We start from the raw sequence: 13,689 nt of genomic DNA, 5'->3' as shown, positions 1-13,689 counted from the left end.
TATGCTACCAAAAAAAGTTACTGTGATCCGACGAGTGGCTCTTGAATGCAAAACAGGAAAATTAATATCCATGAATGCTCCACCAAGGTTAACTGAATGTCTCAAGACAAATTTCGGAAAACCACCATTACTGTCCTTACTGGGCATGTTTAGGGAATATTTGCATTTATTGGCATGCAAATTGGAAAATTCATGATTTTGTTCATGATTTTGTGAAATGCTGTGATAATTGGGTAATTTGGGACACGAATGATGCGCATCAGAGGGGATATACAGTATAAACTCATATAAGCCGGCCTCATATCAGCTAGAGGGACCAATACTTCACAGATATGACCAATTGTGTATCTGCGAGTATGGAACAGAGCACTTCACAAGATGAAGTTCAAAAATTGATTTTTGGATGCCCCTGTCCCCAAGACTGGTTTGCAGCGATCAACCTTAAGGGCATGTAGTTTCATGTTTCGATTCTCTTTCGACACAGGACGTTACTTTGCTTCCTGGCAAATGGCAACTCCACCCCACAAAGAACAGCTGATATGGAGATTGTTCGGAGTGACTCAGTTAGACCTGTTTGCTTTTCCAGAAACCTCTCATTGCTGTGTGTTTTACTCCCTGACCAAGGGAACACTCTGCACAGATGCGCTGGCACACAGCTGGAGACTGAATCCTCCTCATCCTCCCTCTATACCAGGGGTAGGCAACATTGATCCTAGAGTGCCGATGAGTCCAACCCTGATTGTACCTTGCCTACCTGTAGTTCTCGGGTGACCTTTTAGACCTTGATACGCTATTTCAGGTTAATTAGAGCAGGAGCTAAACTTTGCAGAACATCAGCACTTCATTAATGACGTGCTATACCCTCTTGGGACCTGTCCATGGTGCTAAAAGCACTCCAGGGTGCCCCTTTCGAGTTTCTGTCTTTATAAACTTTGCTCCTGGTTGCATTGGCTTTGATAAAGAGGGCAGGGGACCTTCAAGCTTTCTTGCTCAATGATTCGTGCCTGAAGGCCAGTTGACTCTTATCCCTCTATTTGGTCACAGCCTCAGTGATATAGAGCCATATTACATATACATTATACATTCTGGTTCAGTTTGATAAAACCAGTGTGTGGCAGTCACATGCATCACAGGGCCCCCTAAGGTGTGGTTCAGTTTTTTTAGAAGTTAAAGTTTTTGCCACAACAAGAGACCACTTTAGTTTTGCGTTTAATAACCTGTGTGTGTGTGTGTGTGTGTGTGTGTGTGTGTGTGTGTGTGTGTGTGTGTGTGTGTGTGTGTGACATCAGGAGCGAGATAAAGTTCCTTAAATACTGTAAAAACATTAGTATTGTTGATGAAAAATGACTTTGAACTTTTTATTTTAACATTTTTTCTGCATTTACATTTTTCAGTAAATATATGCAAATAAAAACAATGTTTTTATTAGTAACTTGGCAAAAATGTTGGTGTTAGTTGGCAGAATGAAACAAAATACAATGACAATTTTACTAAAACACATATCTAGAAATAGTACATTTAGAAAAACTGAAATAATCTTGAAGTGGTCTCTTAATATTTTCCAAAGCTGTATATACTGTGTCTATATATTGTAGGACTATAATAGCTGTCTGGAGGCAATGCAAACATGGCCGCTGACTTCAAAGACTTCCCTAAAAGGACTTCACTCACGCTTATGGCATACAGAGTCTTGTTAAATAAAACTTGAAAGAGGAAACAGCATCAGAGTTCTGTTTCATTCAAGAAATATTAAAGTTAAATGAATCATACTTTTACACAAGCAACACAAACATTTCTATTGTATTGTATTGATATTGTATTTACAGTTATCATTTTGATTAATGGAATTTAAATTTCATTATTATATTGAGGCTTAGTTGTAACACTGTGTGTCCAACAAACAAACTACAACAACCCCGCTGTGTGAATTTTTTTTCAGTCCTAGCTACAGTATCACGTAGCTGACATGTTTAAAAAATTGTGTTCTGCTTTAGGCAACAACACAAGACAATATAGAAATGGTTAAAAAGACGCTTTGACGCTGTGAAATATATAGCACTCGAATAAGTATTAAAGTTTAGCCTGCTCAGATATGGAGTCTTGTGTGTTTAAAAATGATTGACGTTATTTGTATTTCATTTACCAATTTATTTAAAAAAGTTTTTTCTCACAGCTCCATTTTAAAGCTTTATCACAAAAGAAATCATTCCACCCTGATGAGTCAGTCTCAACACAGTCTTCATCACCTACATAACTATTGGGTTCTCCAGACCTCCAGAAGCTGAAACAACAGATCATCATTAGATCTTCAGTGTTGTTTTCTGTGTGATATGATACTGACTGTGACAATCATTTATTGGATAATAATCAGTTTAGTGATGTCTCACCTATTGCTCAGTGCACTGCCATCAACCCAGTTCCATCTGCCCTCTACAGCACTGTCAGTCAAACCAATCCAGATGTATTCTTTACCAGAAACTGCCTTAAACAAATCCTTAGAAGAAAAACAACAATGACAAGATTAAACAACTGCATATATGCCCTCCCCCCCACACAGTATTTTTCACGCACTTGTTCCTCTTTGTTGTTAATGATGATCAGATCTGCTCCTTTCTCTCTACAGTATCTTCTGCTATCAGTCCAGCTCTTCTGCTCGGATGAAATAAAATACAAACTGGATTGATATTCTTTCCATCCATCTGTAAACACAACCAGTTCAGCTATTAGCCTGTTTTCCAACACACGCACACCGTTTTATGCTTTTTTGTAGTATATTTATATTTCAAGAATACCTGCTTTAAGAATCTCCATCATTGTATTTTTCTGCTGAGTTAACTGATCTCTTTGTTTATTAAGGTTGTAATTGTTGGTTGATAATCTCTTATTTTCTGTTGCCAAGTTTTTGGAGTTTAATAATAGCTGGTCTCTTTCTTTTTTGAGGTTACTGTTGTCGGTTAGTAGCTGGTCTCTATCTTTTTTGAGGTTGGTATTGTTGGTTCGTAGCTGGTCTCTATCTTTTTTGAAGTTGGTATTGTTGGTTCGTAGCTGGTCTCTCTCTTGTTTGATGTTGGTATATTTGGTTAGTAGTTGGTCTCTCTCTTCTGTGATGTTCTTGATGTTAAACTGTTGATTGTTTGTATAGATCAGGACACACAGCACTATGACTGCAGTCAGTAGAAGAACACACAGCAGCACCAAACACACTGTAACTGATCTGTAACTTATCATCATCACACACTCACTTCCTGAAGATGATGACATGAGATTAGTATTTCTATATTATTCCTTGTTTACTTTTTGAAATGATCATAATTACCTGTAGACCGAAGTGGTTGTTGTCTGTTTGTTTTGTAGTCTGTTTGTGTCCTGTAGTCATCTTTATTCTCATAGATCATCTCCCCTCTCTCTTTGCCAATTTCCTGAATCTCACTCTTGTGAACATTTTGATAAATATCATCAGTCATTTTTAAGCTTTAGCATTCAATTAGTAGTTAACTGTGCGCTGATAAATGTTATGTCCATGTAGTTCCTCAAATGCTGCTGCTCTGCTCATTTCTGTTTTTAACTCTGATAACACAAGACAACGGAACTGTTCTGAGATCAGTGTGTTAAGTCTAAATTAGTGTGACTAACTTGACATACTTGTAGGTTTAATTCTAAGAGTTAGCTTATAGTTGGTCTCTCTCTCTCTCTCTCTCTCTCTCTCTCTCTCTCTCTCTCTCTCTCTCTCTGCAACTTCAATGAGGCTCGGCAAAGCGCGTCAACATATGCCATGGGTGTTCAGAAATTGTCATGTGAGAAAGATGTAGTGATAAACACGATGTGAAAACATCTATTTGTGCTGGGCAATTTTAATTTTGTGGTGGACTGAGAAATAAATGAATGTATGGGAATGTAGTACAACGGCACTCTCACAGGCAGCGCAAATATAATGACACGCCTATAATCCCTCCCACTCCAAAGTGTTATTAAACTCGATGGAAAAGCTAACCAAGCTGAGGTGAGCTAACCCGACCTAACCCAAACCGAACCGTGGGGTACTATTCAATGGAAAAGCGCTAATATTAACTGTTGCATTTGGCCCAATTCATCTATTATGTATGGTTCAACATATATAATGGTAGAGAGACATACAGTGAAGGCCAGATAAAGAAAGATGGAAACAGGAAAGTAACAGGGTATTAAAGGACATCAAAGAGAGACTATTATTGCATTGTATATAGTGCATACCTGTCAACACTCCCATTTTTACCGGGAGTCTCCCGAATTTCACACCTATCTCCAGCCCTCCTCCAGTTTTGTTATTTATCCAGGGAAACTTTTTAATGTTCAGTCAGTATGGCCACTCTAGTATAAAAAGAGCCAATCATAAATGGTTAAAGATGATGATAATTGTCTGATTCTGTTTAAAATGTCTGTTCAAAGTACTTCCCAGTCTTGGTGCAAAAGTGTTTTAGCATAATCGTTAATGGAAAATATGTTGTTTTGACCTAAGCTATCTGTTCTTCACTATTCAAGTAGATCAGACTTGGTCTTGTATGACTGAGATGGCTGACTGGAGCCATTGCAAAAATGAGTGCGAAGACTTCCTTATATAGACTTTTAGTTGTGACCAAATCATAAAAAACCTTCAGTGAGAAAGCAGCATCACAGTTCTGTTTCCGCATTGCTCTACTTTTTTGTATTCTTTTTAAATTGCTGTTATCACATTAACAAGAAACTCTTTATGGTCAATGTGTGAAGTCTAAATTCATGTGACATCTAACAAGTGCAAGAAAATATATGCATGTAGCAGGCCCAGGGTGGGTAATCGGGAGAACCGGGAGAATTCCGGTGGGCCGCTTCACTTTTGGGCCGGTCGAGCTTTTTTTTTTACATTTGTCACGTTAGTGAGTCTATCTTCTCTTAAATGACACTTCACACGTTTCGCATTGACAGCGTGCAGCCTCTGCATGGGTTGTACCATGTAAGGGAGTTTTCCCCTCCCATAGAGTTGGTTCAGTCCATAGCACGTCCCAGAAAACTTTTCTCTGGTAGGCTGGGCCGGTGTAGCAGCCGATCCTGGTCCCCTCGGAATGTCTGTTCCCCCTCCAGTCGCTAAAGCTTTTCTGCCGACGGCGCAGGCGCAGGTGCCCAAGAATATCTGTGTGTTTTTGATTTGTTTGTATTTTTTGGTATGGTATAGCATATTTACAGAGTCTGTACAATCTAATACAGCTTACAACAATTAAAACTATGAAAAAAATATTCAGAAAAAACAGATGGGTGTACAAAAACCGACAAGGGGAACAGACATTCCGAGGGGAACAGGATCGGCTGCTACACTGGCCCTACCGTAACAATACGCATCTGAGAGGAGGAGGGCGTAAAAACAGGTTGAAGAAAAAATCCATTGGAGGAGGATGCTGCCAGTGATCTGTGGTTTTTCTGGACCCTAAGCTTACAGACCTTCTAATGACATAAACATGATAAAAGGAGACACCAATAAGACTCAACCTCCAGTACTGACTCAACCAATGACTTGAGTTTTTGGGTAGGGAAATGGAAAATGAAAGAAATTGAAAGCTTTTTTCAGCTTTTGTTGTCACTATTTTTAAGTAACAAATTACAGATACAGAGTTACCAAACACATGTGATTTGTGCCAATAGTTGCTCCTTACTGTATAAATTACAGCCTGAACAACAATAATCACAACGTTCCAGTTACTCTACCGTATATATGTTACTCACATTGATCCACAACATCAAACACACACAAATAAAAACAATCATAATAAAAACACATTTACTCAATAGCTTTATTTATTAGAATATATCCAGTGAAACAAAAGATATTTGCATCACAAGAAATTATTAAACAAACTTTTTGCTATATAGTAGCTATATTAAATAATAATATGTTTGACTTTTTAATCTGCTCAGGTAGGCTTTCAAAATTGATTTGAAGGTGTTTGTGTTAATGGATAAAAGCATTAACACAAATTACTGAATTAACATGCATTTCATTTAACAACTTATTCAAAATGTTTCCTTTTCACAGATGCATTTATAAGCATTTCTGCATTGAAAATCAGCCCAGAGTGATGAATGTTTTAGAGCACAATTCTCTCTTATCTGGCCATCAGGTTCATGAGGCCCCCAGAATCTGAAACAACAGATCATCATTAAATCTTCTGTGTTGTTTTTTGTCGTATATGATACTGACAGTAAGAATCATTTATTGGATAATAATCACTTAAATTTAGTGATTTCTCACCTATAGCTCGGTGTGCTGCCATCAATCCATTTCCATCTGCCCTCCTCATCACTGTCAGACAAACCAATCCAGATGTTTTCTCTACCAGAAATTTTGTTAACAAAATCCTAAAAACAAAAATATATATATAAAAAACTGCATATACTTGTACTAACCCCCCCCCACACACACACACACACACACAGTATCTTTTACTTACTTGTTCCTCTTTGTTGTTAATGATGATCAGATCTGCTCCTCTCTCTATACAGTCTATTCTGCTATTACTCCAGTTCTTCTTCTCAGACGAAATTAAATACATACTGAATCGATATAGAATCCATCCATCTGTAAATCAGCTAAATCTTTATTTCCAACCACAATTAATTACTTGTTCAGTATACAATTTTTTAATACTATATTATTTTAATATTTAATATTTGTGTGTTGTTCTGTTGTATTTCTAGATTACCATTAAAACGTGTCCGCAGCTCATTTTTCTCCTGATTCAGTTGTTCACTTTGTTTAGTAATATTTTTGTTTTTGGCTATTAATTTATCTCTCTCTTCTGTGATGTTGGTATATTTGGTTAGTAGCTGGTTTCTCTCTTCTGTGAGATTTTTGTTGTTAATTTGTTGATTGTTTGTATTGATGAGGACACACAACACTATGACTGCAGTCAGTAGAAGAACACACAGCAGCGCCAAACACACTGTAACTGATCTATAACATCTCATCTTTGTAGACGTGTATCCTGAAGATCATAGACATCAAGTTAAACTTGTCATTTTCTATTCCATTTTTTTTAAGCAATTAAATGAATGGCATTACCTGTAGACCAAAGTGGTTGTTGTCTGTTTGATCTGAAGTCATTCAGTGTACTGTATTCACCTTCATTCTGACATTTCATCTCTATTCTCTGTCTGTCCATTCTCTTATTTCCAGTCTCAAGCACATTGTAAATATTACCATACGACATATCTGGTTTTTATCAGTTATCACTGGTAAACTGTGGTGAGGATGAATGTTCATCCTGTGTAGATCTTTGGTCTCTGGTCTTTTCTGCAGTTTGATTTAGTTTTTATATCTGCTCAAAATAAAACCACAGAATGGAAGTGATCTCAGGTCAGAGTCCAAATCATGTGACCAATAAGATCAAAATAGTTTCGGCATAATGTAGCTCTTGTGTGCTGCATGTTTCTCTCTTCCATTAGCACAACATACAATTGCAAAAATTGTGTTTTATTTTAGTGTATCATTGGCCAGTAAACAGATATAGATAGTCATGTCCTAAATTCTTGTGAAACTTTGAGCAATGTTTTACATTTTAATGCATATTTTATTTTGGAGTTTTAAATTTTAAGTAAAGATAAACACTGAATAGCAAGCAGGAAATAACTCAAAACAAAGACACCTTTACATGTCCAAATTCAACTATAAGCTGATTTACAGGGGCTACAGCTTAACTTTTATCAGACGTCTTCTGACTGTTATTGCACTTACAGATCATGTTAGATCATCTTTGATTTTTCAACTGTCTGGAGGTGTTGCAAAAATGGCTGCCAAATGCAAAGACCTCCCTAAAAGGGACTTTGGTTAAGCTTATGTCATCTGAGCAGAGTCTTATATAAAACTTCTTGAATGAGGAAGTAGCATCAGAATTGGCATCCATGAGTTTTTTGCTATGCTCTACGTTTAGTATTCTGTTGGTTAAGGTGTGAAATTTGAGATCACGTGACATCCAATAAGTACAAAAAAAAATGTGCATGTCCCGCCTTACAAAAGAGCCAATCATCAGTTGTTAAAGACGATGATTATTCTATGATTCTGTTCATAACGTCTGTTCAAATACTTGCCAGTCTTGATGCATGTGCAGTAGTTAAAAAAAGTGTTTTAGCCTAACTGTTTATGTAAAATATGTTGTTTTGACCTTTTGACCAGTGATTTTAAAGATATCTGTTCTTCACTGTTCAAGTAGATCAGACTTGGTCTTGTACGACTGAGATGGCTCCCTGGAGGCGTTGCAAAAATGGCCACGCGAGTGTGAAGATTTCCTTAAATGGACTTTTAGTTATGTCATAACCATGTCATATATAAAAAAACTTTAGTGAGAAAACAGTGTGAAATCTAAATTTGTGTGACATCTAACAAGTACATTAAAATACATGCATGTAGTGATGGATGTACACAAACTGCATTAAACTATATTAAACAATATTTTACGATATGATTATTACATTCGTGCTGTTGTGTGTGCATTTGAATGCATATGTCAGGAGAGGCCTGCTATGGACATAAAGTGATCTGTGGTGTTTCTGGACCTAAAGCTTACAGACCTTCTCATGACATGAACACGATAAAAGGAGACACTAAGACTCAACCTCCAGTACTGACTCAACCAATGACTTGAGTTTGGGGGTAGGGCTATCTATTTGTCTGACCAATGGAAAATGAAAGAAATTTGAAAGCTTGTTTGAAATTTGTTGTCACTATTTTTAAGTAACAAAATACAGAAACAGAGTTACCAAACACATGTGATTTGTGCCAATAGTTGCTCCTTTATAAAATAATACTGTATAAACTACAGCCTGAACAACAATGATCACAACATACCAGTAACATCAAACACACACAACTAAAAACAATCATAGTGAAAACACATTTACTGAATAGCTTCATTTATTAGAATATATCCAATTATACATTTAAACAAAAAAGTTATTTGCATCACAGTATAGAAATGGTTAAACAGAAATTTTGCTATGGTAGATATATTACATGACTATGTTTAACTTAAATCGCTTAATACATTTTAATCTGCTCAAGTAGATTGAATCTAAATTGATTTCTTGACATTTTTGGTGTTCATCCATAAAAGCTTTCGTGTGATCACAGATTACTGAATCAACATCTATTTCATTTAACAACTTATTTATAAATGTTCTTTTCACAGATACATTTATAAGCATCATTGCAGGGATAATCAGCCCAATCTGATGAACGTTTTAGAGCACAATTCTCTGTTGTACCACCTTTGGGTTCATCAGGCCCCCAGAAGCTGAAACAACAAATCATTATTAGATCTTCAGTGTTGTTTTCTGTGTGATATGATACTGACTGTGATAATCATTTATTGGATAATAATCAGTAAAATTTTATGATTTCTCACCTATAGTTCAGTGTGCTGCCATCAACCCATTTCCATCTGTCCTCCTTATCAATGTCAGACAAACCAATCCAGATATATTCTGTACCAGAAATTTTCTGAACAAAATCCTAAGAAAAACAATTACACAACTGCATATACTTGTACCAACCCCCCCCCAACACATACATACACACGCCTTTCCAACCCAGTCTCACCCCATGGCGTCAATACTTGACGACACCTGACCATGCGTCAATATGTTGACGCGGAGGGTATACCCTTCGCGTCATTTTTCGACGAACTGGGGACTTCAATACTATTAAGTCCGTTGCATTCTCTTTCCTATTTTCTTACCATTTTCTACCATTTTCGCGTCGGTTTAGGGTTAGATTTACATAATGACATCCTTACCCAAACCTTTCCCTAACCCCAATGCCAGGCGACAACTGTTTAATTTCGCGTACCTAATAGTATTGAAGTCCCCAGTTCGTCAAAAAATGACGCGAAAGGTATACCCTCCGCATCAACATATTGACGCATGGTCAAGTGTCGTCAAATATTGAGGCCATGGGTGTGAGACCATGTTAGCCTTTCACTTACTTGTTCGGCTGTGTTGTTAATGATGATCAGATCTGCTCCTCTCTCTCTACAGTATCTTCTGCTGTCATTCCAGGTCTTATTCTCAGATGAAATGAAGTACAAACTGAATTGATAGTAAATCCATCCATCTGTAAACACAACCAGGCAGGCAGTTCAGCTCGATCTTTATTTCCGACCACAGTGAACTACTTAATTTAGTGCTATTCAGTTTACTAAATATATTTACCAGATTCTTTTCATATTAAATATGTGTGTTGTCTGTTGTATTTCTAGATTACCATTAAAATGTGTCCGCAGCTCATTTTTCTCCTTATTGAGTTGTTCACTTAGTTTAATAATATTTTTGTATTTGGCCATTAATTTATCTCTCTCTTCTGTGATGTTGGTATATTTGGCTAGTAGCTGGTCTCTCTCTTCTGTAAGGTTGGTATTGTTGGTTAGTAGCTGGTCTCTCTCCTCTTTGATGTTTTTGGTCTTGATGTTAAATTGTTGTTTTTTTGTTTTGATGAGGACACACAGCACTATGATTGCAGTCAGTAGAAGAACAAACAGCAGCACCAAACACACTTTAACTGATCTGTAACTTATCTTCCTTACACGCTCACTTCCTGAAGATGACAGCCATAGTGCAGTAATATTAAGGTTTAGCTTTGTTTATCACTCCTTTATACTCATTTTAGTGCAAATAAATGAGAGTCATTACCTTTAGACTGAAGTGGTTGTTGTCTGTTTGTATTGAAGTCTCTCTGTGTCCTGAAGTCACCTACGTTCTCATAGATCATCTCCATTTTCGCTCTGTCCATACCCTGAATCTCTAAAGCACACGTGTGTTAGGTCGGTATGCTCTTTTCTGCTGTTTGATTCTGCTTTTAACACTGACATAAATGTCACACCAGAATGCAACTGAAATGAGATCAATGTGTGAAGACCAAAACTCCTGACCAATAAGATCATAAATATTTTTATAGTGACATGAGATGCTAATAGCTTGTTGGTTTCAGTGATCGTAAAGTGACAGGTGTGACATCTGTGAACCCCAAACCATGTGACCAATGTTTTTTTTGCATTTCATTATGTTTATGGCCTATGGATCCTTGTTAGAGAGATATAGTGAAGAGCGGGCAGAAAATAATGAATAAAATGATACGATTGGACTCCATGCAAGCAGCATAAAATAACTTCTACAGGTCAAGATCACCTGCTACATCATGTTTTGCTCTCTCATAGTCCAGGCTCAGTTGCTAAGCTGTTTTGTTTTGTGTATCTTTTGTGGTCAATGTGTGATATGAAGTCAAAAAGTCAAGGGAATTTTAGAGCCATGTATAAAGTGATGCATGTAAGCAAATGATCAGCAATAAAAATATGTATTGTTTATACTGCAGGATTATTATAAAAACAACAATTTTATATCTGTTTTGTGTGTGACTTTACATACATTGACCTCATGATGACCTTAAAATAGTGACACCAAAAGTCATGCAATTCAACATTGGCTTAACAAATGGCATACATAGGCGGCAATACCTTGGGTGCTCTGGGGATTGAGCACCCACTGAAATGACAGAGCACCCACAGAAAACACCAGAAATTTAAAACAAAAACACTTTTGAATTGGAAGCCTCTCTGATTGGTGGATCTCATGAGTTGTAATATCTAAAATAGTTTAATGAATAAATGGCAGTTCATAGTTTACATCTAAAACCACTTGAAAAATGCGACCGCGCTACTTTCCTCCTTTGCAAAGTGATTAAGCACTCCAGTGTTATTTGCCGTTGCAAAGCAACCTTAGCTTGCATAATGTTGTGCTGAGCACCCACTGTTGAAAAAAGATATTGGCGCCCATGGTGGCATAAGTTTGGTGCGGGACTGTCTGTTTCTCTAAATAATGACATATGGAGCAAAAATTTGAAACTTGTTACCTTAACGTGAAACTTATTTTTTGCATGAGCACTAAGGTTTTGGGGCCTGAACATGCTCAAAAACTCTGGAAAATTGTCAAAAGTCAGAGTCGTCGGCCATTAGGTCTAGGCAAAGGCTGGCACCTGGTAGTGCAACCTGATCTCACGAATTTCCGTGGAATAGTCACGGAATTTTTTTGCAATTTTTTTTGTGGCATTCCCACGGATCTACGCATTTTTCCGTGGCCCTGCCATGGACTTTCTTTTCCGGGGCATTCTCATGGATTGGTTACTCAACTGTTTTGTCCTATTTTCTTACCATTGTTGCTTCGGTTTAGTGTTAGATTTACATAAAATGACATCCCTACCCAAACCCAACTCTAACCCCAACGCCACGCGACAATTGTTTAAAGTTTAGAAAATATTAGGGATGTAACGATTTAACCGTGTGTCTGAAATCGGTTCTGAATCGCAACGCTGTGATTCTTTGTTTCATGCACAGCTTGTGCGTGTACTACGGCATTTGGTCAGTAGGAAGTCCTTATCGATCTAAAATCATTACGAGTCGGAGTCGTTTATAACGTGCATTTAAAAAAGCAACACTCGTTAAACAAAATCATGCAAAATATTCTTTATTATCATGAAAATACCTGAAACAATTTGAAGAACAGTGATATAAATATTCCTGTAGACATTTCCTGGAATAGCATGCGTAATGCTACTTCTTCTATGGGACAAAGGGAGTTTCTGCACTGGTGCGCCCCCTGGCGTTCGGATGTGCCTGGATTTCACCGTAATTCATTCAAATTCATTCATTGAGAAAACGCGCATTTGCACAGTTAATCGTTACACTCCTAGAAAATATAAAAGAATACATCAGAAAAAATAGTATGAACCAATACCTAAAGTGACATACCAACGTATGTTCCCATACATTGATTTATTTGTGGTGGCCCACCACAGAATCAACACTGGCCCCCACAAATAGAATTTTCATGATTCCCATTTACATTTTTATTTCACTATTTAAAACAGCTTAATTCGTCTTAAAATATAATTTGATATATAATACAGATCAAATACAGATACAGATCAAAGAGTAGAAGTGAAACATATTTCAGGTGCAAACACTAGATCAAACGCAAACACGACATTATGACGTCACATATATGCTAATTAGCGGGTGACGTCATCACCACCACAGTCTCCTCAAAATCCTGTGGGAAACACTGTGTTATAACCAATCCGTGAGAATGCCACGGAAAAGAAAGTCCATGGAAAATGCGGAGATCCGTGAGAATGCCACGGAAAAATGAGCAAAAAATTCCGTGACTATCCCTATCATGTTGCGTAGTGGCAGGGGGGTTCTGTAGTCAGGGCCGGATTATCTATATTATCAAATCTCAGCAAGTCAAGGAATCTCATCGATAAGGAAAATGGAACTAACTCGAAAACTGTTTTGAACTTTATTGTAACAAAATACAAAACACCAAAGATACAGAGTTACCAAAAGCATATATTTTATTCCAGTAGTTGCTCCTTTATAAACTAATAGTTTAACTACTGTACAGCCTGAACAACAATGATAGCAGTTCCTCAATATTTGACTCACACTGATGCAAATTTAAAAAATAGTTCACGTGAAACAAAAGGTTTTTTCCACATTCACCATTTGGAAACGGTTAAAAACAAAGTTTTGCTCTGAAAGATATACTGTAGTAATCTAACAAGTATATGTTTGACATTTTAGCCTGCTCAGATGGATGAATTTACTGAAATGCATTTCATTTAACAACATATTTAAGAAT

At 37.0% G+C, this 13,689-nt stretch overlaps 2 protein-coding genes across 7 annotated transcripts in view; one reads left to right on the top strand and one right to left on the bottom strand.

The window, feature by feature from the left end:
• Window positions 1-3,669, bottom strand: part of LOC141369057 (uncharacterized) — a 31,240-nt gene extending 27,571 nt beyond the window's left edge. The window contains exons 1-2 of one of the 2 annotated variants that reach the window (XM_073874226.1): window positions 2,793-3,669; window positions 2,433-2,699 (exon numbers count right to left, since the gene is read on the bottom strand). In XM_073874226.1, the coding sequence (XP_073730327.1) occupies window positions 2,446-2,699; window positions 2,793-3,261 (723 nt within the window). In that variant the 5' untranslated portion in view covers window positions 3,262-3,669 and the 3' untranslated portion in view covers window positions 2,433-2,445. Of the gene's footprint in view, window positions 1-2,432; window positions 2,700-2,792 lie in introns of those variants that run through there. The other variant, XR_012372589.1, reaches the window with a different exon arrangement.
• Window positions 1-13,689, top strand: part of cadm2a (cell adhesion molecule 2a) — a 670,454-nt gene that overhangs the window by 302,361 nt on the left and 354,404 nt on the right. The window lies entirely within an intron of this gene.

The sequence above is a fragment of the Misgurnus anguillicaudatus genome, chromosome 12, assembly GCF_027580225.2.
Source record: "Misgurnus anguillicaudatus chromosome 12, ASM2758022v2, whole genome shotgun sequence".
Classification (NCBI taxonomy): domain Eukaryota; kingdom Metazoa; phylum Chordata; class Actinopteri; order Cypriniformes; family Cobitidae; genus Misgurnus; species Misgurnus anguillicaudatus.
Note: the sequence above shows the minus strand (reverse complement) of the source record. Positions and strands in the feature narration are given on the sequence as shown.